The sequence below is a fragment of the Sus scrofa genome, chromosome 6 (assembly GCF_000003025.6).
Source record: "Sus scrofa isolate TJ Tabasco breed Duroc chromosome 6, Sscrofa11.1, whole genome shotgun sequence".
In the NCBI taxonomy this organism is placed as follows: Eukaryota; Metazoa; Chordata; class Mammalia; order Artiodactyla; family Suidae; genus Sus; species Sus scrofa.
In genome coordinates, this window is record NC_010448.4 from 97,318,963 (window position 1) to 97,346,425 (window position 27,463).

The 27,463-nt window shown below is 49.8% G+C and overlaps 2 protein-coding genes across 13 annotated transcripts in view; one reads left to right on the forward strand and one right to left on the reverse strand.

Annotated features, from left to right (window-relative positions):
• MPPE1 (metallophosphoesterase 1) lies at window positions 5,690-25,106 on the forward strand. Of its 10 annotated transcripts, none has more exons than XM_005656104.3 (12): window positions 5,701-5,789; window positions 6,575-6,654; window positions 8,653-8,733; window positions 15,690-16,075; window positions 18,058-18,166; window positions 20,099-20,202; window positions 21,046-21,120; window positions 22,403-22,511; window positions 22,628-22,696; window positions 22,771-22,893; window positions 23,375-23,515; window positions 24,343-25,106. In XM_005656104.3, the coding sequence occupies exons 4-12, from the start codon at window positions 15,795-15,797 to the stop codon at window positions 24,523-24,525; spliced, it is 1,194 nt and encodes a 397-aa protein (XP_005656161.2). In that variant the 5' UTR covers window positions 5,701-5,789; window positions 6,575-6,654; window positions 8,653-8,733; window positions 15,690-15,794; the 3' UTR covers window positions 24,526-25,106. The 10 variants fall into 10 exon arrangements, 9 of the variants coding, with proteins under 9 accessions (XP_013844269.2, XP_005656161.2, XP_013844268.2 ...); XM_021096045.1 differs by having other exon boundaries at window positions 5,749-5,923; window positions 22,631-22,696; XM_005656102.3 differs by having other exon boundaries at window positions 5,787-5,923.
• Window positions 23,506-27,463, reverse strand: part of GNAL (G protein subunit alpha L) — an 86,867-nt gene continuing 82,909 nt past the window's right edge. For 2 of the 3 annotated variants that reach the window (XM_003482035.4, XM_021096048.1), the window contains one exon: window positions 25,230-27,241. In XM_003482035.4, the coding sequence (XP_003482083.4) occupies window positions 27,095-27,241 (147 nt within the window). In that variant the 3' untranslated portion in view covers window positions 25,230-27,094. Of the gene's footprint in view, window positions 27,242-27,463 lie in introns of all 3 variants that reach the window. The other variant, XM_021096047.1, reaches the window with a different exon arrangement.

Sequence of the window (27,463 nt, forward strand, 5' to 3'; positions counted from 1 at the left end):
TCACTGGAAATTAGTCATGGATCTGGACTGCCAAACTCCTCTTTCTCTGGAAACCTATGAGCCCACACATGTAAGAACTTGACTAATGAAGTTCTACTCCCTGTTCCAGATTTTGAGGATGATTCCCAAGATAACCTGTGATGTTCCCTGCCTTCCCAAAGAAGCTTACTTCTCGCCTGGAGATGGAAAGGCTTTCGGTCCTGCTATTTGCTCACTTGTAGGAAATGCACAGCCTGGAGCTCAGAATGCAAGCTGGATGCTCCGGGTCTCTGTAAGTCACCAGCGAAGCAGCAGAAACATTGGCTGATCCCAGGAATCTCTAACCTAGGTTCCCTTCCCCGGGGTTTCCTTCAGAATTGGTTTCTCTCTCCTTTGTTACGGGAAAGCTAGTTTCAGTATGCGCCCTTCACTAATTATCCTATCAGATAAAAATATGTTCAGATGTCCTAATTCTTGGTACTTTGTTGTCTTTGGGATCTTAATTTAAATTAACTCTGTCTTGGAAAAAATTAACTTTTTCAGAGCCCAAATGATGTGAATATCATTATTCACAATGGTGTGAATATCAATATCAGGTCAATGCATGTTTTTAAACAGTTTAACATGAGAAATAAATCGAAAAGCCTCCAGATTCCCTGCTCAGCATCTCCTGGAACCTCGCCGATTTCTTTCCTAACCCAACCCCTTATCTGGCTAGAAGAGACCTGTTTGACACTGAATGGAACCCAGGGTGAGAAGTCTTGTCTCAGCAGAGGGCAGCTGGTGCCACCTGCTGGGAACATTGTGGTCCTTCCATCTTTAAAGAATGAACTGGCCCCAGTGAAGGTAGTTCCTGACCCCATCACCTTTACTACTTCTGACTGGCAGTTATTTGCCTTGAGACCCTCTATCTCTTAGATAATGTTTCTGAGAAAAGCTAAGTATAATTTACCTTAGAGATAAAAATAATTTTAAACCATGATATGCAGGTTGCCACAGCTAGATACTATGCATAGTTGGAAAACAGCTGATTTCTTTAGAGTGATCACAGTGGGATGTGCGTGTGTCCCCACCAAACTTGTGTCCCTCTCTCCCTTCCCTTTTTCAGCTTTCTGTCTCTCATTTCTTTCCCTCTTTCATTCCTTTGATCTGTTCACTCTTACTCCTCCTCCTTCTTCCTTCTTTCTCTCTGTCTCTCCCTCTCCTTTCTTATTATCAAAAACAACTTCTGGAGAATCTGCCATGCGTCCAGAGCAAAGAGCATGAGTGGAATAGCTCTATGAATATCTTTGTGTGAACTTGCCACCTTCGAAGTCGTGCAGAGACAGAGGTGTGCTTTGAGGAAGGACAGCTGGCCAAGGAGCTCAAGTTCTTTTGGTTTTGGGGTGCCGGGCTTGGAACACCCTGTTACTCGCCAGTCTGGAGGAGCCTCTGCTCCCTAAAGAGACTTGGAGGGTGCAGTCTGGACCTGGCCTTGGAGGTCCAAAACTTGGCCCTGGTGACACTGCCGGTATCATTTCCCTGACCCCTGTGCAGCCTGCAGAGGCGCTGACCCCTGACCTCTCCACTGCCATCTGGATTGCTACCTCTGCCCTGGCCCTTCATGTACACCTGGATTCCTCTCTTCCCCTGCCCTGGAGTCACCCAGTGTGCTGGTCTGGACAGTGGCCTTCCCTGCTCCCAGTCCTGGGCCCTCACCAGACCCCGGCACCAATGGGCTCCCTTAGTGCCCTGCTCCTCAGGGATTCAGCAGCAGCTCAACTCCCTGTGGATCTGGGTTCACTGCTTTCTTAGCTTCGTTCCAACTATTCCAAGCTCAGTCCAGCTGCTCCAGTTGTGAGTACTTGAAATCCTTGGATATGATGGCAGTGGTTCCACACTGATGACTCTGGCTGGTTTTACTTGTGGGGATTTAAGAAAATCACTTTGGGGAGTTACCATTGAGGCTTAGCAGGTCAAGGAAATGACCTTGTCTCTGTGAGGATGCAGGTTCAATCCCTGGCCTTGCTTAGTGGGCTAAGGGTCCAGCATTGCCACAAGGTGAGGCAGAGGTTGGAGATATGGCTCAGATCTGATGTTGCTGTGGCCATGGTGTAGGCCAGTCGCTGCAGCTCCTATTCTACCCCTAGCCTGGGAACTTCCACATGCCACAGATGTGACATATATTTCAGGTATAAATGAAGTACTTTAAAATGTATCCCTCAGTTAGGTCTATGTTTTATGGACTAAACAAGCAGTACAATTTTTTTGCGTCTTTTTTTTTTTGCCATTTCTTGGGCCGCTCCTGCGGCATATGGAGGTTCTCAGGCTAGGGGTCGAATTGGAGCTGTAGCCACCGGCCTACGCCAGAGCCACAGCAACGTGGGATCCGAGCCGCATCTGCAACCCACACCACAGCTCATGGCAACGCTGGATCGTCAACCCACTGAGCAAGGCCAGGGATCAAACCCGCAACCTCATGGTTCTTAGTCGGATTCGTTAACCACTGCACCACAACGGGAACTCCACAATTTTTTTTTTTTTTTACCCTTACACAAAAGTAGAGGGAATATAATGAAAGCTTGTGTTGCTTTTCTATTGTGGTGACTTAAAATACATATTTATTATCTCATTGTTCTGTAGGGCAGTAGTACAGCTCTGGTCTCATGGGCCAAAGTCAAGATGGTTCTGCAACAGAATCCTTTTCCTTGCTTTCTTCCAGCTTCTAGGGGCTGCCTGCCCAAATACCTTGGCTTGTGCCCCCTTCCTCCATTTCTAAGGTCAGCAACAGTTGGTGGAGTCTGTTAATCTAAAACTAATAATAGAGGAATTATTTTACCAGCAAAATGGATTTAATCAGAACAGGAGGGAACTACAAAGTATGTCCAAAATCGATGTTGAACTTCAGGCAAGTCCCAAAGAACAAAGGAGGGGAGCCTGAATTTATAGGAAAAAGGTGGGGATGGTTTCTCATTGGCTGAGCTTTGGTGTTTCTCATTGGTTGGACTGATGCTGTGTGAGAAGAAATTCTTCCTCAGGAAGAGTGAAAGAGTGCATTACCTGTTTGGGAGAGCAAGGTACCTTCTTCCTGTGGGACATGCAAATAATGGTCAGTGCATGCACATCAAGGGCGGTGCATGCGAAGGAAGGCGAGTGCCAGTGCGTGAATGCGCCCTCTGCAGGCCGTTTCCAACTCCAATTTCAGTTGCGGTTTCCTTTATTGATTTTCAAAGAGGTTGGTCAGGTTGCACCTCTGATCCTCTGCTATACTGAATGTTTGTGCCACCCCAAAATACATATGTTCAATCCTAATGTCCAGTGTGAAGTTGTTTGGAGGTGAGGTCTTTGGGAGATGCTCAGTCCTGAGAGGGAGTCCTCCTGGATGGTGTTATTGTTCCCATAAAGGAGACCCCATAGAGCACTCCAACCCCAGGCGAAAACCCTGAGAAGGCGGTTATGAACTGGGAAAAACCTCTCACAGGACACATATTGGATCCTTGATCTTGAACTTGCAGCTCCCACAACTTCTGTTATTTACAAGGTTCCTGGCTGCAGTGTTACCTGTGCTTGTAAGCAGTCTGAATGGATTGGACATCCTTACTCTGCCTCTGAGAGAGCTGGGAAAGCGTCTCCACTTGTAAGGACGCAAGTGATTGGATTGGATCCACTGGGATAATCCAGGATATTGACCCCATATCAAGGTCCTTAATCATCATCATGCATGCAAAGTCACTTTTGCCAGATAAGGAAACCTGTTCACAAGTCTGGAGATGAGGCTGTGGACATCTTCTGGGGGCCATTATTCTGCCAGCTTCGGTGCCATACACCCATCTCCTTGCTTTGGCTTTAGCAACATTTTGCCATATTGTTTTTTCTCCCATGTCCCTACTTTAAAATTTTCTTTCTGAAAATTCCAGAAATCATATAATTTATCTGTAAATACTTTAATATGTTTTTCTAATCCTAAAAAATAGAACCACAATAGTATTATAGCAAAATTACCAATACTTCTTTATCATCTGACATCCAATCCATGTCCAAGTTTCCCAATCTTTTCAAAAATGATTTTTTTTCCTAAAAAAAGCTAGTTTGTCCCAATTATGACCAAGTCCAAGCCCACAAACTGCATTTGGTTGATGTGCCTTTCAAGCCTGCTATGGAACAACAGACCCCCCTTCCTGTCCTCCTTCCCCCCTTTTTTGTGATGCTGCTTATTTGTTCAATAAAGAAATTAGGTCTTTTTGGCTGTAGACTCTCCCATCAGATTGCTTCCTGGTGGTGAAACATAACATGTTCATTTGGTCCCTGTATTTCCTTAAGCTTGTTGTTCTAGGCTCAACCAGATTTCCTTTTTTCCTTTTCTTTCTCTGTGAAGTGTGGTGACGCTTACCTCCTATTCTATCACTTCATTGTTTATAGAGTCTGGTTGTGCCAGTTTGGGTCATGTTAAAATTGTTCATCTGGGTGTGTTTGGAATTATTACAATATTCTTAATAATAATAATTACCATTTACTGCTTACTTACATGTCCCAGGCACTTTGCTGATTGCTTTCTACCTGATTTCTCGTTTTACATCTCAGTACAGTCACCGTACTCATAGATTTGAAAAACAGACCGGAATTGGTTGTAGAGAAGATTTTGTGAATTGCTAGTCAGAGCTTCGGTTTACTTTTTTTTTTTTTTTTTTTTGGCTTTTGTAGGGCTGTACCTGCAGCATATGGATGTTCCCAGGCTAGGGGTCAAATCAGAGCTATAGCTACCAGCCTACACCACAGCCACAGCAACGTGGGATCCTAGCCCTGTCTGCGACCTACCACAGCTCACAGCAACACCAGATCCTTGACCCACTGAGTGAGGCCAGGGATGGAACCCGCAACCTCATGGTCCTAGCCGGATTCGTTTCCACTGCGCCACAACGGGATCTCCCTTACTTTTTTAACATGGCGATTCTTACTGCTAATTTATTTACAGTATTAATTTGAGGATTACTTGAAGTAATAACGTGAAAGTATATTGAAAAATGGAACATCTCATGCAACACTGTTATAAAAAAATTAAATAAAACCCCAGTCACTGTGATCTTATTTATTCCACACTTGTCTCTTTTTAAGCTGAAAAATAGTTGACTTACAATGTTGTGTTACTTTTAGGTGTACAGCAAAGTGATTCAGTTATACATACATATTCTTTTTGGGATTCTTTTCCCATATAAATTATTAGAAAATATTGACTATATACGGCAGGTCCTTGTTTATCTATTTTATATGTAGCAGTGTGTATGTGTTAATTCCAAACTCCTAATTTATCTCTCCCCTCCCTTTCACTTTGGTGACCATGTTTTCTATGTCTGTGGGTCTATTTCTGTTTTGTGTATAAGTTCATTTCTATCATATTTTTTTTTCTTTTGAAGGCGCTGTACGTGTCCCTACAGACGAGGATGAAAGCAACCCGAGGCCAGCGGGCCCAGAGAGTGCGCAGCCGCACAACAACCCTGGGCATGTGCCCCTTGTCTCGGCTCCTGGCCAATCGCTGGCCCCGGAGGCCAGCTTCTGGCCTCGCCCATCTCCCTGCCCCCGCGCCCAATGACGCCCCGCCCCATGCTCCGCCCCGCTCCGCCCCATGCTCCGCCTCGCCCCGCCCGGCGTCAAGTCCATCGCCCTGCCCCGCCCATCGCCCCGCCCCATCCCCCTCCTAGGCACTGTTCGTCGCCCCGCCCCTTCCCCTCCCCGCACCCCGCTCTACCGCGTTACCCCGCCCCGCCCCATGCTCTGCCCATTGCTCCGCCCAGTCCCACGTGCGTGCCGCGAACCGGACGCGCGCCGAGCGGAGGGTCTGTCTGCTGGGAAGTTTGGGAGGCCTTGGGGTGCAGTTGAGGCGCAGGTGCGGGCGCGGGTCCGTGCGGGCGAGCACAGAGATCCCGCCGCCTGCTCTCTCGCCGTGGGACCCGGCGCCCCGAGCCCGGCGGTAGGTGGGATCCGGCCGCCCAAGCCGTGTCTACGGCCTGCGTCCGCCGGGTGCAGGTGTTGCTGCTTTTCTTGGACCTCTTCTCGGCCCTGCTGCTGCAGCCTAGTGTGGGCGCATACGTTTACTGTTGGAAGCTCCGTGTGCTGCAAATTATACATATATGCTGCAACATTACGGTGACCTGAGGCCTGTGTATTAAATCACCGGGGCCTTTCCCTTCCTAGTTTACTGATGTAGTTTAAAGTTTAAGGTGGAAAACTTTAATATGCAAACAGCTATTGAGGACATTGTGGTAATAATGAATTTAACATGGAGGGCAAGAATTTTAGATGTTCATTGATAGCTTTGAAGTTAAAAATCAGTCAGTGGAGGAAATATTTTGCTCCCAGTGGTGGACTGCAGCTACGGTCTCACGTGTTGGACAGTTCTCTGTCATTTAAGTGTTTTCTATGTAAATATTTATATTATAAAAGAGCAGTTCTTGACAAAGAACATAATGTCGGCTCTTTTTACTTTGTGGTTCTCTGCCTCCTTCTTTACGTTGGAGTTGCTCAAGGTCCTTCCTTCTCTGCTTGCCCTCTAGGATGAGATAGTAAGTAGACAGAATGAAAGATTATTCAGCCACAGAGCACGTTTTCTGTTTTATTTCAGCTAAAGGCACTCTGATTTGGGGGAGCAAGCCAATTTAGAGCCTTCATACCGGCTCATCTACAGGTTGCATTTTTTAAAAGGTGAGAAAATGACTCTGATAACCTCTTAATTCCAGGCTCTGGAGACTTCTTTCTTTTTTGGCTGCTGCAAGCGATAGTTTGCTGGGGATCTGAGGTCCCTGGGCTGCAGGGGTTAGAGCATCAAGTCCTAACTGCTAGACATCAGGGAACGCCCTTCCTTTTTTATTTAAATATAAGAAAAGTGTATTTAAATCTAAAAGTAAGCCCTTCCTATAGGACATTGTTAGCTTATAGAGTCTTCTCTGTGCATATGTTGGTGTTTCTTCATTAAAAAAAAAAGGGCCAAACCTTCTTAACATGAAATTTACCATTTTAAAGTGTACAGTTCAGTGGCATTCAGTGCATTCACATTGTTCTGCAGCCTGCACCACCATTTGCAGAACTTTTTCCTCTTTCCAAACTGAAACTCCATATCCATTAAATAATAATTCTGGAGTTCCCGTCATGGCTCAGGGGAAATGAATCTAACTAGTATCCATGAGGATGCAGATTCCATCCCTGGCCTTGCTCAGTGGGTTAAGGATCTGGCATTGCCCTGAGCTGTGATATAGGTCGCAGACATGGCTTGGATCCCATGTTGCTGTGGCTGTGGTGTAGGCTGGCGGCTACAGCTCCAATTGGACCCCTAGCCTAGGAACTTCAATATGTGGTGGGTGAGGCCCTAAAAAGCAAAATAATAATAATAATAATTCTGCCTCTCAACCCCTCAACCCCCCAGGCCTGGGTGTCCATAGTCCTACTTCTGTACCTATGGATTTGCTATCCTAGGTCTCTCATATATGTGGAATTGTATAGTGTTTGTCCTTCTGTGTCTGGCTTATTTAGCATAATGTCCACGTTCATCCAAACTCTAGTCTGTGTCAGAATTTCATTACTTTACATTTAAAACATTTTTAAAAATTGTGGTCAACTATGCTTAAAACTTCACATCTTGCCAATTTTTAAAATACCATATTTTTTTTTTGTCTTTTTGTCTTTTTTTAGGGCCGCACCCGCAGAATATGGAGGCTCCCAGGCTAGGGGTCTAATTGGAGCTGTTGCTGCTGGCCTACACCACAACCACAGCAACGTGGGATCCAAGCTGCATCTGTGACCTACAATACAAAAAATACTATTTTTTAAGAGCAGTTTTAGGTTCACAGCAAAACAGCATGAATTTCAAAGATTTCCCACATAACCCTTGCACCCACAGAGCACAGCGCCCCCCCCATCAACATCCTCCACCAGGCGATGTTACACTTGATGACCCTGTGTTGATGCATAATAATCACCCAAAGTCCATAGTTTATATTTTAGGTGCACTCCTGGTGTTTATGTTTGGGGCAGGGGTTCTAACCCTGTGTAATGATGCTCTCCACTCGTCATAGTATCATACAGAGTATTTTCACTGCCCTCAAAACCTCCTGTGCTCCTCCTGGTCATCCGACCTCTCCTCCCCAACCTCTAACAACCACTCATCTTTTTACCTTTTCCAGAATATAGAATTCATAACATTAAAAAAGGTTCACAGTATTTAGCCTTTCAGACTGGCTTCTTTCACTAATACTATGCATTTAAGGTTCTTCTCATGTCTCTTCATGGCTTGATAGCGCATTTCCTTTTAGTGCTAAGTAATATTCCACTGTCAGGAGGACCTACAGTTTATCCATTCACCTACCAAAGGACATCTTGGTTGCTTTCACGTTTTGGCAATTATGAATCAAGCTGCTATAAACATCTGTGTGCAGGTTTTTTTTAAAATTCATTGACAGCGTATAGTTGATTTACAATGTGTTAATTTCTGCTGTACAGCAAAATGACTCAGTTATATATATTCTTTTGCATTATGGTTTATCACAGGGTTGTGTGCAGGTTTTTGGGTAGATGTAAATTTTCAGCTCCTTTGGGTAAATGCCAAGGAACCGTACTGCTGGATTGTATGGAAGGAGTATACTTAGTTTTGCAAGAAGCCTCCAAACTGTCTTCCAAAATAACTGCTCCATTTTGCATTCCCACCAGCCACGTATGAGAGTTCCTGTTGCTCCACATCCTCACCTGCCTTTGGTGGTGTTAGTGTCTGGATTTTGGCTCTTCTAACAGGTGTGCAGATTATCTTGTTTTAATTTCCGTTTTCCTGATGACAGTGATGTGGACCATCCTGTCATGCGCTTCTTTGCTGATATGCTTGTTTGAGGAGGTGTCTGTTAAGGGCTTTGGCTCATTTTCAATTGAATTTTAATTCTTAAATTAGAATTTTTTCCCCAGAGATGTTGAGGTATAATCAATGAATAAAGTTTTATATATTGGAGTTCCTGTTGTGGTGCAGCAGAAACAAATCCAACTAGGAACCGTGAGGTTGTGGGTTCGATCCCTGGCCTCGCTCAGTGGGTTAAGGATCTGGAGTTGCCATGAGCTGTGGTGTGGATCAAAGACGCAGCTCACATCTGGCGTTGCTGTGGCCGTGGTGTACAGTAGCAGCTGCAGCTCTGATTGGACCCCTAGCCTGGGAACCTCCATATGCTGTGGGTGTGGCCTTAAAAAGCAAAAAAAAAAAAAAAAGAATTGTATATTGAAAATGTGTAAGATGATGCTTTGATATACGTGTACATTGTGACATGGTTACAAGTAAGCTAATTAACATATCTTTTTTTTTTTTTTTTTTTTTGTCTTTTTGCCATTTCTTGGTTGCTCCAGCGGCATATGGAGGTTCCCAGGCTAGGGGTCAAATCGGAGCTGTAGCCGCCGGCCTACGCCAGAGCCACAGCAATGCAAGATCCGAGCCACGTCTGCGACCTACATCACAGCTCACGGCAACGCTAGATCCTTAACCCACTGAGCAAGGCCAGGGATCGAACCCGCAACCTCATGGTTCCTAGTTGGATTCGTTAACCACTGCACCACGACGGGAACTCCTAATTAACATATCTTGCTTCACATAGTTACAAAGTTACCTTTTATGTGATGAGGACACCTAAGACCTGCTGCCTTGCTTTTGTCCATTTTTTAATCAGGTTGTTTGTTTTCTTAGCTTTTTTCCCCTCTTACTGAGTTTTAAGAGTTCTTTGCATATGTCGGATACCAGTCCTTTATTAGCTGTGTCTTATGCAGATATTTTTCTTTTCCTTAGAACCCTCTTACCCATTTCTAAGTGTATGTTTCAGTGATGTTGAGCATATTCATGCTGTTGTGCAGTCAGTCTCTAGATCTTTTCCATCTTGCAAAGCAGAAACTGTCCCCTTAAAGAAGCAGCTGTCCCCCAGCCCCTGGCAACCACCGTGCCCTTTCTATCTCTATGAACCTGACTACTGTTGCTTATTTCACTGAGCATAATGTCCTCAAGGTTCATCCATGCATGGCCTGGGGCAGCTTCTTTCCTATTTTAAGGGCTGAATAATAGCCCATTGCCCTCAGGTGTTTCCATCACATTTTGTTTACCCTTTGTTCATCCGTCAATGGACACTTGGTTGCCTCCCCCTTTTGGCTGTTGTGAATCGTGCTGCTGTGGACTTGGGTGTTGCAGATAACGTCTTTGAGGTCCTGCTTTCAGTATGTTTGGGTACGTTTGGGTATGTACCCAAAAGTGGGATTGCAGGATCATATCGTAGTTCTGATTTTAATTTTGGGGGAACCACTGTACTCTTTCCCACCGTGGCTTCACCAGTTTACATTCCTACCAGCCGTGCACCAGGGTTCCCATTTTTCTACATCCTCACCAATACTTGTTATTTTCTGTGTTTTGATAATGATTATCCTGTCCGTTTTGTTTTGAGTGACTTGCCTGAGGTGACACCCTGGGAGGTGACAGCCCAGCTGGGGTTTAGGGGAGAATGTAGGGGCTCCAGGCATTTCACTGTCCTTCCCTTTAGAGGAAAATGTCATCTCCCCAGAGGCTCAGGGAAGGTTGTCATCACTTCCTCTGACCAGAGGGCTGCTGGGCTTCTCTTTTTCCAGGTCCCACTGGGGCTGGTGAGCAGGTGCTTCTGGGCACCTGTTTGCTAGGCTCCTGACTGATCAGGGGAACAAGAACACTTCTGTCCCTTTTCCTGTGGCATATGGAAGGTCCCAGGCCAGGGATCGAATCTGAGCTGCATCTGTGCCCTATGCAGCTGTGGCAACGCTGGCTCCTTAACCCCCTGCACCAGGCCAGGGATCAAACCCACATTTCCATAGTAACCAGAGCTGCTGCAGTTGGATTCCTAACCCACTGTGCCACAGCAGGAACTCTCTGTTGAGCATTTGAAGACAGATAATGGCTGAAAGAGTGATGCTGTGTATGTTTGTAATTCTAAATGCTCAGGAAGGTAAGACTAAGTCATTAAGTCCACACACATTGAGCACCTACTGTTTGTGGGCACGAGAGGGGAGCATGGAGAGAATGGGGCTTGGCTCCTGTCCAGGGAGTGGGGAGAGAGCCCAGTGCCATGAGAACTGTGGGTGTGGCCGGTACACACAGTTCAGAGAAAGGGAGCACGACCTTTGCCCTGCCTTGCCTCCACTGTGTGCACTGCAGCCTGGTGTTTTCTGCTCTGTTTAAATCTGTTTAAATGTTTAAATTAAATCCTATTAATTCTTAATGTTTTAAAGTTAAATTTTATATTTTCATTGAAGTGTTTTATTTTTAAAAATTTGGGTCACAAACCACCAAAGTGATTTCATAAACCAGTGATGGGTCTCTTCTAGCTTTTTGAAAATTTCCAGGATGGTAGACATTGCTGAGCTGTTGTGTGGTGGTGTGGTCTGTGGTGTCAGGATAAGAAGTGTGTGTGATAGAAATTGCATGCCGGGGTTCAGGCAGGGGCTCGCCAGGGCCTCTTCCCTGCAGATGGGCCAGGACGGTCCTAGAAGCATATCCGCCTTCTGATCCCAGGCTTTGAGCTGCGGGAGCCTGTGTGGCTTTCCTGCTGGGTTAATACTTGATAAGCTTCATAAACTTGCAGATTGAACTTGGAGAGTGAAAACAAGAATGATTTATTACTTTTGTTTCTGAGCCCAAACCTGCCAACGTAAAGGAAAGCTTCTAACATGGACAGAATTATTCATTATTAGTCACAAGAAGGCAACACACAGAAGAGTGTTTGTTTATCACAACCTCTCACTTCCTTGTTTTGCGGGTTATTAATCACAAGAAGGCAACACACAGAAGAGTGTTTGTTTATCACAACCTCTCCTTCGTGGGTAGGTCTCTCTGGGGGCTGTTCTGAGAAGGGACCAGTCTTGGGAAGGACCCACTTTCTCGTTGGTCACAGTGAGAGCCTGGATGTGGAGGGACGGTGGCACTTGGTGGTTCAGGCTGTGTGTCTGGGGGATCTTAAGACACTGGCCTATTTATTGTGATTGAGATGAAATTGAAGGTTTGCTTTCAGTGAGGGAAGGGTCTGGGGGCTTCGGGAGTGGAGTGTTAGGCAGCTCAACGCGATGAATGAGTGGAGGGTCAGGGTCAGCCCGGGTCACGGGCCTCCTTCCGGGATCCCGATCCCCTGGGTTCCACTGACCGAGGCTGCAAGGTTGACACTAATCTCGTCCTGGCAAACCTGTCTTCCACGGGTGAAATAAAACCCATATCTGTGGCAGGATGAGAAAACCTTAGACCTAAAATATTTCTCTGCCTGTTCGGGCCTCCTGCTTTCCTTTAGTGGTAGTCATGTGTCTGCATTAACCAGATCTCCTTCAGGCATCACCTTCTTTCTTGATCTTTTAAGTGACCCCCGACCCACTCTCGCTTTGAGGGCACGGGTCTGCTGTGTAGATTGTGAATAACACTTCATTTGACACAAAGTCTTTGTCTCAGAAATGAAAGGCTGTCTCCCAGGTTGGCTCCATTTCTTTCTTAGATGGACTTGGTTGGGTTGTCCATTGACAGTGAAAGACTTATTTTTTAAAAAAAAGACACTTTGGGAGTTCCCGTCGTGGCTCAGTGGTTAATGAATCCGACTAGGAACCATGAGGTTGCGGGTTTGATCCCTGGCCTTGCTCAGTGGGTTAAGGATCCATTGTTGCTGTGGTGTAGGTTGCAGATGCGGCTCAGATCTGGCGTTGCTGTGGCTCTGGCGTAGGCCAGCTGCTACAGCTCTGATTCGACCCCTAGCCTGGGAATCTCCGTATGCCACGGGAGCGGCCCAAAAAATGGCAAAAAGACAAAAAATAAAATAAAGGCACTTTGTGGACTTTTCTGTTGCTCTCCCTGCGTCAGTGGAGGCGGGTGCTGCAACCTGGGAAGGGTAGGGGGCTCGTGGGAGGTTGTTGAGATGCAGTGTCTCTGCCGGTGACCCAGGTAAAGGATGAGGTACCGAGAGGACCAGGGCTCTGGTGACCCCCCAAGGCTTTGGGTCCTGCTATTCCATCAGCTGCAGGGCAGGGACTGGCTGCCTGTGGTCTTGGGCCCTGAGATTGGCGCCTGGCCTGGCCCCCCCTCCCTTGGTGGGGCGGTGGGGTGCACTCTGGCTAGGCAGTTGAGACGGTGCTGGGGACACGACTTGGGTGGGTTATATAAAGCAGGCTCTGAAAGGAGAAGAAAAGTATTTCCAAGACTTCAGCAAAAAGGCTTCTGTTTGAGGATTTGGTGTCAAGTTCTCAGATATGGTCTTCACTCTGATGAGGAGTTCTGTTTTTTTTTAATGATTGCACAATACCAGATTCACGTGGTGTTAGGGTTTTCTCAAGAAACAGTGTAACAGTAACCACACCTGCTGCTGCCCCCCATCCCGAGTCCTCTGGCCAGTGGCTCCTGTAGGGCATTTTCCATTTCTTTATGGAAGGGAGGACTGGACACCTGAGGGGAGGGCCAGGCTCCGTGACCTCTGGGCTGTGTGCCCTGGCCCTTATCTAAGCTGACTGCCAGGCAGTGGGGGCACTGGGGGAGCTGGTCCCCCCTCTTCTGGGTTCATTTTTGTCCCACCCTTCCTGGCTGCAGGCTGCCCACCTGTCCCCCTGCTCCATTTTGGTCCCAGGGCATGGAGGGCAGTTTAACTTGTACTTCAGGTTTTCCAATGGGAAACTGGAACCTGGAGAGTGCAGGCTCCACACAGCCCCAGGGTGGGGCTCCCATCCCTCCCAGTCCTGTGGGCGGAGGACCATCAGGTTCTAGAAGTTTCAGCTGCTGCCTGGCCTTCCCTTTCAGGACTTTAGGGGGTTCAAGGCCCTGTGAGAGGCAGCGGGAGCTGGGATTGTATGGTTGCTTTTGATAGATTTGCATGAACCTAAGCTGAGGGGCCTGGACGGTGCACGCATTGGTTATTCCCAGAGTCCCGCTTCCTGCTGTATCAGCAAGAGCAGAGTCTGCCATTTGTCTACATCTGAGGTTTATGACGGGGACGTGGCCCCTCCTCCTCATGTGTGTTCAAGGAAGCGCTGCCCCACAGGGTGGAGCCACACCTGGGGTGACTGCCATCCTCAAGTGTCTTCCTGCCGCCAGTGTCAGCACCACTGTGCGCTCTCCCCGGTGGCCCCTGGTGGGAGAGAAAGTCTGTGGACCACGGATGGTCCAGTCTCAGCAGAACCAGTGAGGGGACGGCTACGCAGCAGTGAAGGTGTGGCTTTCCTGTGACCCCAGCTGATGCACGGCTACTTGTGACCTCTCTGTCTGAAGGGACGTATTTAAAATGTAGCGCTTGTGTTCTGCCCCCTCTTCACTGAAGTCTTGGTGTGGATGCTGCCTTTCTTGGCAGACAGAGGGCTTGAGAGTGGGATGCATCTTCTGTCATTTCCTCTTTTCTGGAAAGCTGTGTGTGGAAGTGAGCGTTTGTGTAGCCTGACCACTGTCAGCACAGTTTCAGCAATTTCTAGTGTTTTTAATTCTGTGCTTACGTTTGTTTGTTTTTGTCTCTTTAGGGCTGTACCCACTGTATGTGGAGGTTCCCAGGCTAGGGGTGTAATTGGAGCTGTGCCTACACCACAGCCACAGCAATGCAGGATCCGAGCCACATCTGCGACCTAAACCACAGCTCACGGCAACGCCGGATCCTTAACTCACTGAGCAAGGCCAGGATTGAACCCGTGACCTCATGGTTCCTGGTTGGATTTGTTTCTCCTATTCTACGACAGGAACTCAAGTCTATGCTTATGTTTTAAACTTGATCATGGCCCCTGGTTATCTGCAGGTGAGGTTTCACGTGGTTGCTTCTTGTGAACCCACTTTGAGATCAGTTGGGCCTCACAGGTGCAGGTGTGAGAATTCTGAGAGCTGGACTTGGTAGAGATTGTTTGGGGCCCCACAGGAGTGACAGTCCCCGTCCTCTTAGCTGTCAGCTACCGGGGACTCCCAGACTCTTCCTAGGAAGTGGTCTCCCCAGAGGACTTGTGTGCCTACTGGCTTGGGGCGGCCCAGGGCTGGGGTCTCCTCTGCCCCGCCCATGCTCCGTTTGCAGATTCCTGAGGAAGCTTGAGCAGGATGCCACCCCTCGGCCCTTCATCAGTCTGCTCCTCAGATGTGTCAGATGCCTTCTCCGTAGGATGCAAAGTCACTTATAATTTAGACACACGCGTAAACACTTGGAAGGTTCCCAGGCAGAAGTTATTGCACAGAGCTGCCGTATAAAGGCAGGCCGTTCAGGGTTTGAGGCAAATGTGCAGCGGAAGCCGTATTTGTGGGGACACGTGTCATCCCAGTGCCTGGCTCTCCTGGAGCCAGTGAGGTGCTGAATTCACACTCAGGCAGCTCTGTCCAGGGGCTTATCTTATGGCCTGTTGATTTTTAAGGAGAGTGGTGAATGCTTTGCTAGCCGGGCGGCAGTGACTATTAATGGCTGATGTTCCTGTTGGGTCCCCTCCCTCACAAACACCCTCCCCCAGACTCCCAGGTAGTGATAAAATTTCATAGTCCCAGTGGGAAGATGATTCTGGTAGCCCTAGTCTGGCACATGGGGTTGTAGAGTCTGCCCAGGAAACCACTACTTTCCCTCGGTACTTGATACGACGGGTGTCCTTTGTGGATGTACAGGTTCCGGGCAGCTCCTTTCCACTGGGGAGCTGGTGGATCAATCACGTAACCAGGTTCCAAAGAGGGGTCATCATGGTGGCTTCTGGACACAGGTAACCCGCCTGTCCCTTTCCCCCCGCAGGCCGTGGCCCAGACCCAGCAGTGGCGGCACCCGCTGGGCACCTGGAGCTTGGTGAGGCGAGGTCTCTGCAGATCTGGCTCTTGGCACTGGGCCCCTGGCAGAGGCATGGCTGCCAGGCTGGGCCCCCGCAGGCAGCATCTCCCGCTGCTGAAGAGGAGGGGAGTCCTGCTGCTGAAACTCACGGCCGTGACCTTAGCGGTGCTTCTGTTCTGTGAATTCCTCGTCTACTACTTAGTAATCTTTCGCTGTAACTGGCCTGAGGTGAAACCTCCCACGGACTCAGACGGTGGCCAGGGGACCCCTGAGCCTGTGCTCAGGGCCATGTTTTTGGCTGACACCCACCTGCTCGGGGCCTTGCGAGGCCACTGGCTGGACAAGTTACGGAGGTAGGGGTGGAAGTTGGGTTCTGCAGTCTGTGGGCAGAAGGGGGTGTCCCCCTTATCCAGGGTGGGCCTCACGGCCTCAGGGACCAATTCATTCTTTCCATTCACCTTACTATTCCTCGGCGGGTGTGGCCTGAGCCTCCCGACTGTGAGGGATTCCCATGGAAGGCCAGGTACCTAGGTGCGGTCTGCCCCTCCCCCCAGGCAGGGTCTGGGGGTGCCCCTTGCTCCTCTAGAGTGAGTGAGCCCCTGGTCTGCCCCTCTGGGTGCCCAGGGAGCAGAGCAGATTTCGGCCGTGCCCCCTTGGACACTCTGGACCTGCTCAGTCTGCTGTTCCTCCTGGGAAGGCTTTGAACAGGTTATTTCATCTGCGCTGAAGTACCCATAACAGAAGTCACCACCTTGGCCACTTGCAACTACAAGTTGGGGCACCAAGTCCACTCCCGTTGTGTAGCCGCCACCCTCACCCCCAGGACATGTTCTCTTCCCCAACTGAGATGTGTCTCATCCAACACCAACTCTCCTCCCCCTCCCCAGCCCCTGGCCCAACTGCTCTGTCCCCATGAACCTGACTGCTGTGTTCCCCACACAAGTGGGGTCCCTGGTATTGTCCTTTTGTGCTCCACTGAGCAGGTTCCCTCTGGTCTGTCCATGTGGGAGCAGGAGGCAGTGTTTCCTTCCTTTTGAAGGCCGAGTTTTCCTCCACCGTCTGCATGGGCCACGTTGTGTTTATCCATCCTCTGCTCATGGATAGTGCGATGCTTTGGCCTTTGGCCTTTGTGAGTGACGCCCACCAAAAGGCGATTGATGGGGCTTTCAGCCCTGGTGATCCTGTCCCCCAACCCCTTTTTGTCCCCTGGCTTCATTTGTGCCTCCCTCAACAGTCTTTCTTCCTGCGGCCAGAGCATCAATGTGCTCGGGGAGTGGGGTGGAGGTGTGTGACATCCCAGGGGCTGGTGAGGGAGGCAGGACGTAACGGGGGGCTGCTGTACCTTCTTACTCAGACTTTAAACCCAAGGAGGCGTGAGACAGAGAAGGGCCAGGGTGAGGCCTGGGTTCTCTGGGTCTAGCCCAGGGCACCTCACCTATGACCAGTCCTGCAGGCAGCCCTCCTGCTGTTTCCATACGATTCTTCTCCAGTCACGACAGACTGCTGAGAAGTGCATCTGCGAGGCGTCCTGAGTGAAGTGGTGGCCACGCAGAGGTCTACATGGGCCTCAGTCTCCTCTGGCCAAAAATTGCCTTCACGTCTCGATGTCTTGATGTGCCCCAGGATGTCATGCCCCCTTTTGCGGGGCAGGGGCAGCTGGGAGCCTTTAGAGGGAAGAGCTAGGATGCTCAGGACAGTGGCAAGTCAGCTTGGCCGGGGGATGCAGTGGACTGGGCAAGCACTGCCAGATCTGACACCTGCTGTGTGTGGTTTTGTACAGCTCCAGCCGTGCCCCTGACACCCTTAGGTCATATCCCTTGGCAGTCCTGTGAAAGCAGGTCTCCATTCACCAGCAGAGCAGCCAGGAATTAAGGGCACGGGCAGCGTTCTGGAGGCACCGGCTGGCTGCTAGGGGCGCAGGCCCGTTAGGCTCAGGACCTGGGCCTCTGGGATGCTGTCTTCCTCTGGGATGGTTGCTTGTGTGTCTGGAGTCCACAGGACTTGCCTCCCCTGGGACTCCAGGTGCTGCCACCTCTGTGTGTCTGGCAGTGTCGCACATCTTGGAAGCTTGGTTACACCTCCCGGGCCCCTGGACCCTTGTGAGGAGGACGGCTTCGGATGCAGTGTGGGGCTGACCTGTGGGTACCACCTGGGGCCTCAGCCTCTGCAGGGTGTGTCCCCCCCTTGGTGAAGCAGACAGGGACTCTGACTCTTCCAGGCAAGCGGGGGCAGGCATGGAAAGAGAGGGGACCTTTTAGTTCACTTTGTAAGTGGTCCATGACCAGTGTGGCCCCACCCAAGACACAGACTGATCCTTTTTCTTCTTGGCTTCAAGGGAGTGGCAGATGGAGAGAGCCTTCCAGACGGCGCTGTGGCTGCTGCAGCCGGAGGTGGCCTTCATTCTGGGGGACGTCTTTGATGAAGGGAAGTGGAGCTCCCCCCAGGTGGGACCCTGCGACCTCTGCACACTCATCCTGCGGTGAGGTCCAGCACAGGAAGCCATGGGATCTGAGAAGCCATCCCCCTGTGGCACAGCCATCCCCCACTGTGCCAGTGTTAGAAGCATATAATCTGGGAGCTCCCTGGTGGCACAGCGGGTTCAGGACCCAGTGGTGATTGTCACTGCTGTGGTGTGGGTTTTATCCCTGGTTCGGGAATTTCTGCCTGTGGTAGGCACAGCCAAAAAAAGTACAGTCTGTCTTGAAGATCTTAGGCTCTGTGTCAATGCCAGCCCTGGGTTAGGAGTTCTAATCTTACATTTATCAGTGTAGGAGATACATGGATTAGCCAAACACCCCTTCCCAGGACCCTTTCGGAAGAGGGAAGGTAGGCAAGAGGGATGTTCCTTCAGCTGTCCTTGGATTACAGAATACCTGTGGAAGTGTGGTCTGAGTTTGTGCCTCAAGGTTGCTTTCCTTCTGAGGGAGGTTGGGAGGGAGCTGGGGGCTTGGCGGGGCTTCCTCAGCCCTCAGGGCCCGAGTCCAGCTGATGTGAACCTTTCCACAAACCCAGGGAGAGGCTGTCCTGGCCTTGGTGTCAGAATGCTTTGCTTATTGCATTTCTGAGATTAATAATAATAACAAAAGAAAGATGTTCTCGCTGCTTAGTTAAAGATGTTCAATCACTAATGGTTTTGTGAGATATTTTAAAAAAATTCATTGAAGTTTCCCGGGACAATTCAAAATCTGTACAAAGAAAGTCTTGGTCTGGATGTGATAGAAACCTACTTTTCCTAGGGCTGCAGTGTTTGCTGTAATCTAGTCCGTAAGTAATTATAAGGTGATTGGAAATGCTGTTGTCAGAAGCAACCAGTTATGAAATGAGGTTGGATATAGATATTGCTTTTGCAAATTAAGGTGAACGTTTTATGTTTTTCTAGTTTTATGTTATTCTAACTTTATTTGTTCATTTTTATAAATGTTTTGAAGGAATGTCTAGCAAGCATATTTCCTTAGCTGGCACAAATTTAAAACTCTCAGGATAAAGTTGACCACTATTCAGCTAAGTATTGTCCAACCTGGAGTGTTGTCCAGTTTGTGTTTTTAGGCTTAACAAAAGTGAGAATTAAATGAACATCATTCTCAGGCTTTAACAGTTAAACCGGGAGTTCCCATCGTGGCGCAGTAGTTAACGAATCCGACTAGGAACCACGAGGTTTCGGGTTCGATCCCTGCCTTTGCTCAGTGGGTTAATGATCCGGCGTTGCCATGAGCTGTGGTGTAGGTTGCAGACGCGGCTCGGATCCCGCGTTGCTGTGGCTCTGGCGTAGGCTGGCAGCTACAGCTCTGATTAGACCCCTAGCCTGGGAACCTCCCATATGCAGTGGGAGCGGCCCAAGAAATGGCAAAAAGACAAAAAACCAAAAAGCAAAACAAAAAAACAACAGTTAAACCGAAAGTCAGAAAGGTCAAGAAGTTTGTTGGATTTTGTTTTTCTGTCTGCCACATCTCGTCGGTCCCCACCCCACTGTCCTGCCACAGTGAGCTGACCCTGATGGCCCTGGTCCTTGGCCTGGTGGAGATGTGTTGCACCTGATGTTTCTTCAGGGCCTGTCCTTAGGACAAGCCCAGATCCAAAGGGAATCCCAGCCTGGGGTACCTGCCTGGTGTCAGGAGAGCCGGAAATGGGTCCCTGAAGCAGGAGTTGTGGGGAGTGCCAGTTTGTGTTTGAAGATGGGGGAGATACCCTATGTCATTAACATCTGACATAAAATTAAATCATTAAAACGCTAAGTTAGTCTTGGGAAGAGAAGTTAGAACATAGAATTGGGAATTCCGCATCTTGGCTTAAGGAACATCTGACCTGGACAGTGAGTGACCTCGCCTCACCACGGGGCAGAGGTTGCCGGGTCTCAGCGATGGCACTTCTTCCTGCAGGCCTGGGCGGACGACGTGGCCCGGTTCCGGAGGATGTTCCGACACCCACCCCATGTGCAGCTAAGGGCAGTCGCTGGCAACCACGACATCAGCTTCCACTACGAGTGAGTGGCCGGCAGAGCTGGTGTACAGCTGCTGCCTTTTGGTGGCCTTGTGCCGTAAGGTTGCAGGTGTGACCTTGCGACGGCACACCAGGAGTCACACTGCAGCAAGGACTCCAAGAGGGCGGGTTCCTTCTTGTCCTGCGCATAGTGTACCCTCCAACAAATGATTTGTATGTCTTTGAGTGATTCTAATGTGAGACTAACAGCCTTTACTTAAATTTTCTTGGAGTTCCCGTCGTGGTGCTGTGGATAATGAATCCAACTAGGAACCATGAGGTTGCGGGTTCGATCCCTGGCCTTGCTCAGTGGGTTAAGGATCTAGTATTGCTGTGAGCTGTGGTGTAGGTCACAGACATGGCTTGGATCCTGAGTTGCTATGGCTCTGGCGTAGGCTGGTGGTTACAGCTCCGATTTGACCCCTAGCCTGGGAACCTCCATATGCCGTGGGAGCAGCCCCAGAAAAGGCAAAAAGACCCCAAAAATAAATAAATAAATAAATAAATAAATAAATAAATACATTTTCTTCAGGAATCAGAAAATAGGACGATTTGGGCTTTAGCTGCTGATGGGCATATAATGCTTATGAGGTGCCAGCCTGTTACAGGCACGGCGCTTCTGTATATTAGCTCCGTTACTGTTTTGTTTTACCCATTATTTTTATTGTTTTACCCCTGTTATTCTGCCCGTTGTTCTGTGAGGAAGCCCAGTCAGTGGTGGGGCTGGTGGGGCTTGGAACTGACGAGGCTGGTCGGGCACTCAGATCCTAGAAGTTACCTTGTGTGTTTGTGGTAATTCTTAAGAATTCTTGTTCTGAAAAATGTTTCTTTTTACAATTGACCATAGGATGAACACATACAAAATAAAACGATTTGAGAGAGTTTTCAACCCAGAAAGGCTGTTTTCTTGGAAAGGAATTAAGTGAGTATTACTTGTGAATCCTTGCAAAGACCTCTAGTCCTTGGAAGCTGAGTTTGTCGGAGGTGACAGATCTGCTCTGTCCAGCCTGGTTTGCACACCATGGTCACATCCCAGTCACCACCTTGGTTTCCCTGATGACTCTGCCCAGCCACCGGGGGGTCTTGTTCTTTCCGTCTGCACTGCCTCCGGGTGATGGGAATTTCCACAGCCCTCTTTGCAAAGGGGTCCTTCCTTGTCTTGTAAAGGCTGGTCCTGTGCGTATGGGTCCTGGTTCCCAGGGTTTGGTGGCGAGCGTGCTGACCATCTTTGGGTCGGTGCGTGTGTGCATGCGTCCCCCCACCTCCCCACCCAACTGTCCTGATGCTAGATCAGCATCCTGACCCTTTGGTCTGACTGTGGTCACCTGCTCCCTGGGGCCTCAGCCCCCTTCTGCTCGTGTATGTCTGCAGACCTGGGGGGGAGGGGAAAGCTGGGGGAAGGCATGTCCCCGTCCTGCCCATGTTCTTCCCAAGGGTCTAGAACTCTGCCCACTGTCCAGCCTGGCCAGTGAGATAATGGGTGCTGCCCTAGAACCCTGAGCTGGGTGGGGCAGGGCCCTCCAGCATCTTCCTTTTGTGACTCATGATGGGGACACTGTATGGGTTTTTCTCCCATGGTCAGATTTTAAGGAACCCTCAATGCCATGGTCACATTCCGGGTCACTTGCTTAATTAGTTCCTTATCTCTAAGTTCTTTAAACATCAGGCACCTCCTCACAGCCCATGTGCCGCTTGTGTAGGCAGTAGCGGGACCTTTATTGCGTGTCCTTGAAGAGTGACTGAGGTGAAGGGGCTGCAGGAGAACTGCAGCCGATTCTGTCGTTAACCCAGTTTGGGCTCATCCAGCCCAGTTAGCGCTGCCAGCACTGCCACAACCTTGGTTTCAGGCTGTGTCCTGTGGTGTTGGGTGACATGGTCCCCACATGGAGCCAGGCCTGTGGGAGGGCCCTTAGCTCCCAGTCTTACAGCTGGACCAGGGACACAAGGTCATATCCGAGCATGGCGGTCACCTGGGACCTCTCATGAACTCAGAGTGGACTGTCCTTGGCCGTGTCGTGGACTCGATGCCCAGAAGTACTGTTTTGTTCTTAGTGTCATCTGCACCTGCAGACATGGTGTTGCTGAGTGGAGACGTGCTGTGCAAGGAGGTCCCCTTCTGGGTGTGTAGCTTCTGTGTCCTGGAAACTCTGTCGTGAGTGGACAGTGCGGGCGGCCCGGGGACTGATCTCCTGCCCTCTCCTCAGTTTCGTGATGGTCAACAGCATGGCCCTGGAAGGGGACGGCTGCACCATATGCTCTGGGGAAGAGGCTGAGCTCCTGGAAATCTCTCACCGCCTCAACTGCTCTCGGGAGGTAGGGCACCCCCGCCCCTGCCGCCCCTGGCCGGCCCCAGTCTCCCGTGTCCCTCCCCACCGGCCAGTGTCCAGAGATCGAGGGGTTCTCGGGTTAAGGGACTGACCTCTGACCAGCAGGAGCGTCGCCCCCGCGGGTGTGCAGACGGGCAGCGGCTGCCGGCCTCGGCCCCAGTCCTTCTACAGGTGAGCAGCCCCACCCGCAGCTGCCAGCAGCGCCGGGGCTCCTGGTCCCCTGACTCTTCTCTGGTTCCGGACAGCACTTCCCGCTTTACCGGAGAAGCGACACCAACTGCTCCGGGGAGGACGCCGCGCCCCCCAATGAGAAGGACATCCCCTTCAGGGAGCGGTATGATGTGCTGTCCCGGGAGGCCTCGCAGAAGGTTCGTCGTGAGGGGTCCGGGGCAGGGTGGGGTGGCGTCTAGGCGGTCATGTCATGCCCCCGACCCTCGTCAGGGGCATGCCCTCTGCTCCCGTATATCTAGGGCATGATTCTTTCTCAGCTGGTCTTTGTTGTTTCCCAACTTATGTGTCCTTGGGAAGCCAAGAGACTTAGATTTTTAGAGACTTCATTAGAATGTGCTTTCTTATGTGCGTGTATATAAATATATCTCTGTATTTGTAATATAAACAAATATTTATGTGGTGTATATAATATATAAAATATATCTATAAAGTAAATATATATTTATAAAAAGCAAGTATAGCTGAAAAATATGAAATCTGAGCAGAGGCAGAGCTCACTTCTGATGGAGTCTATGAGCAGACCAAAGGATTTAAAGGGCAGGGGCAGCGGGCCGCCCAGCAGGGCCTTCCAGTGGGATGTGGGCCTGGCTGCACCCTCACTGCCCCTGTGTTGTGCAGCTGCTGTGGTGGTTCCGGCCGCGCCTGGTCCTGAGTGGCCACACGCACAGCGCCTGTGAGGTCCTGCACGGGGCCAGCGTCCTTGAGGTCAGCGTGCCATCTTTCAGTTGGAGAAACAGAAACAACCCCAGTTTCATCATGGTACGTGAACATTTATTTTCATCTCAAAGCTTTCATAACGTAATGAAATCGACACACTAATCAACTAGGTAACTGCTGCAACCTGTGAAAATACACAGACACCGTAAGCATACTCGCCCCACAAGCACACCCAGCATGAACACCCCCCTGGGGACAGTTGCGGGGGGTACCCCACAGCCCTTTATCCTGTAGTGCCTTTGGTTTTCTAAGGAAGCAGGGTCATTTTCCTTCATCAGCTGCAGTCACTCATCTTATTTTCCACACATGCCATGTGCTCTGGCACAAAAACACGACAGCTCCTGCACTTGGGTCAGGGTGTTAGTTAGTGATGACCTGATGTTTCAGCTCCTTTCTTTGCCCAGCCCCCCCGAGTCCAGCATCTAAGTCACAATACTTTTTGTGTCAGGTGCTTCATAAAGAGATGGGGAAAACCTCCTGTTTTCAAATCCACAGTAAACGAACATTTCCCAGTCATTCCATACAACAAAAATGTCTGCCAAAAAAGAGCCCTCCGAGATGCCCCCACTGCATGCATTTCTAGGTAACACATTATTTCGGCATCAAGTGGCATGAAAAATAGCTCTGTCCTGCTACTTCCTCTATAGCCACTGATCTTAAGTCCCCAGGATCCTTGGAACCCTCTCCTCTTGCCCCCGTGTTGTAGAGGCACCCCCTGCGCCAGGGGCTGGCCTGAGGGGGAGGTCAGCTCCCAGACCATCTGCACTCAGCACCCTGGGACGCAGCACTTGGGGGCAGAGGGGTGGCCGGCTCTGCCCCTGGCCTCAAGGGGGCCGCCACTGCAGCTAATGGCCTGGCTCCTTCTGCAGGGCAGCCTGACTCCCACGGAGTACGCCCTCACCAAGTGCTACCTGCCCTGTGAGGACACAGTGCTGATCACATACTGTGTGGCGGTGGGGACCCTCGTGCTCCTCACCCTCCTCCATGTGGGGCTCCTGACCTCTCCCTTGCGTTTCGGTTGGAACCTGCTCAGGAAGTTTAAGACTACGTGAGCAGCAGGGGCTTGCTGCACTTCGTGATGGAGCCAAAGGAACTGGACCTGGGCTGTACCCATGGAGGGGAGACCTCAGGAGTGTGAGTGGGGACCACTCAGGGTCCTGCAGAGCCAGTGGCTGATGCGTTGTTCTCGTGCCGTAGCAACGCAACCTGTCCTGTACAATGAGCCTGTCTTTTATCACATACACGTGCGGTCAGCGACTGAGTGTACAGCATGTGACAGCTGTGAGCATGTCACTTCATGCGCTGACAGCCCTCCTTCCCTGCGGCCCAGCCGGAAACACTGATTTGCTTCTGTCCTCCTGTGAGCGCTTCTCAGAGCCTATGTTGTATAAATATGTATACTAAAAATAAAACTACAGATGCTACGAGCAGAAATATATTGTTCTCAGAGACTTGTATTTCTCACTAAATTAATGGAATCGGCGTTTAGGTAAATGTAATTTTCCCTCTAGCCGACCAAGCTGTTAAATGTGAATTGAATGTCAGTGATCAAAAGAAACTTGAGAAATGGACCAGGAAGAGGCTTTTGGTATTTTAAAATAAACATGCCTTGGCAATTTTAAGCCAGATAAAATTTACTCTTTGTGTTTGTTTCTAAGCGTCTGGCTCTTCATTAAGTAGGAATTTTAGTCACAGGAGAACTGGATATAACAATATCCAACTTCATTTTTGTGTGTGTGTGTGTATATGTGGGGCTGTATCTCTTTGGATTTTCTTCATGTTGTGTTTTACTTGAAAATGCAGTGGAAACTCAAAATCATTTCCACTTTGTATGTCTCACTCAGTTCAATCGAGTGTTTTATGAAATAGTCAAGGATGAGAGGAATAGGAATTGGGTGCTAATGATGTTAAGAATGTGATGATGCATGGTCTGTGACATCCTGTATTTGATGGGAGAGTAGTCTGTAAATGTGGACGAGTTGATTAATCAGTATCAGAAGGGCTGACTTACAAACTTTAAAATATGAAAGACTAAAAGACTAGATTAATGAAGTAATAATGCAGGCTGGGCTGCCCTGCTCTGCATTTGCGTTGAAATACAACGTTGGACATCTTAACAAATCCTCTCTGACCTGAGAAAACCACCCTCAAGGCTGGGACAGAACGTGAACAGCTTTCTAAGGTCTCACGCCGGAGCCGAGCCTGACGGGTGAGGCTGCATTTGCAAATCTTTCAAGTTTGACAAACAGCAACGTAATTCTGACTTCATATTTCAAATAAAGGTTTTGTATTGTTTCTTCTTCAAAAGGTGAATAGGACTCTATCCTTTGATTCTCCAAGGCCAGACACAAGCCTTTTCAAACCCTTGTGTTTTTCTTGCTGTTTGTTTACAATGGGACCTGTTATCAAGTAAGTGGTTCGAAAACTTTGACTGAGGGAAAGGGTGACCTTGTAAAAGTCTTTTTTTTTTTTTTTTTTTTTTTGTCTTTTTGCCATTTCTTGGGCCGCTCCTGCGGCATATGGCGGTTCCCAGGCTAGGGGTCTAATCGGAGCTATAGCTGCCAGCCTACGCCAGAGCCACAGCAACGCGGGATCCAAGCCGCGTCTGCGACCTACACCACAGCTCACGGCAACGCCGGATCGTTAACCCACTGAGCAAGGGCAGGGATCGAACCTGCAACCTCATGGTTCCTAGTCAGATACGTTAACCACTGCGCCACGACGGGAACTCCGTAAAAGTCTTTGAATAGCAAAATAATTGAGAAATATGTTGTCTGGACAGAAAAAACATCCTGAAAGAAGCTTGGGATGTGGGTATGGCATTTTGTGAGGTGTGGATGCTTAATGTGTATAATTTACGTTTATATAAATGTGTGTGTATATATAGTTATCAAGGAGTTTTGTAAAAAGTACCAACCTGATAAAATAGCCCAAACCCTGCCCCACACCATCATTCCTCCTCGAGCTGGCGGCAGGTAACGGTGGTCAGCTGGTCAGCACGACATTCTTTTTACAGGGACAGCCAGAGGCAAGGCACAAAGATCTACAGGGTTTCTCTTGAGTAGTTATACAAAATAATAGTACATCTTGTGGTCTGTACAGTATAATAAACCAGCCGTAAAACAACAACAAAAAGAACCTGTGGTGGAGGCTGCTGCCCGAGCAGAGCAGGTCCAGGGAGTCATGAGACGGGGTGTACTTAGGGGCGCGTGTGGGCTTCTGCCTAAATGTGGGAGGTCAGGGGGGCTGGGTTCAAGGGCCTGAGGCTGGCCGCCCTGCAACTAGGGCTGGACGGGGTTCTGTCCCCTCTGTGGCTTGGGGTCGACTCAGAGTCGGGGGCCAGCTGGCACAGAAAGGTGGCCACCTGTTTGCCCGAAGCCTCTCGTGTCACCCACGTGCCCCCACATCAGACTTGAGTGTGTCCCTATCTGCCCTGTGCTCAGGAGTCAGAGGGGCCCCACCCCAGGGTCATCCGAGGGAGAACGGGTGGTCTGCGGCCACAGACGGGGCGGGAGGCGGGAGACAGAGATGCAGCCCAAACCCGAGGGGACAGAGGCGGCCGGCCACGTGGCTGGGATGGGACTCACTGCTTCCTGCTGTGGCGAGGGGAGCGGGCCGGCCTCACAGGAGCTCGTACTGCTTGAGGTGCATGCGCTGGATGATGTCCCTGCAGTCGTTGAAGACGCGGCGGATGTTCTCCGTGTCCACCGCGCAGGTGAAGTGCGGGTAGCAGTAGTGCTTGCCGTCGCCCGTGGCCGTGCTGATCCTCTGCAGAGACAGGGCTGCCCATGAGCTCCGGGGGGACTGGGAAGCTGCCCCTGTAAGTGCTGGACACTGGGGGCCGTGGGGACAGGACATGGGTCCAGGCTGCCACCAAGAGTGAGGGTCGGGGGGAACTTTCCACTTTCCAGAAATGCAGGTCTAATCGCACCTTCCGACGGAACACGCTGCCTCCTCGGCCTGGGGGATGGGTCCCAAGGCACAACCCCG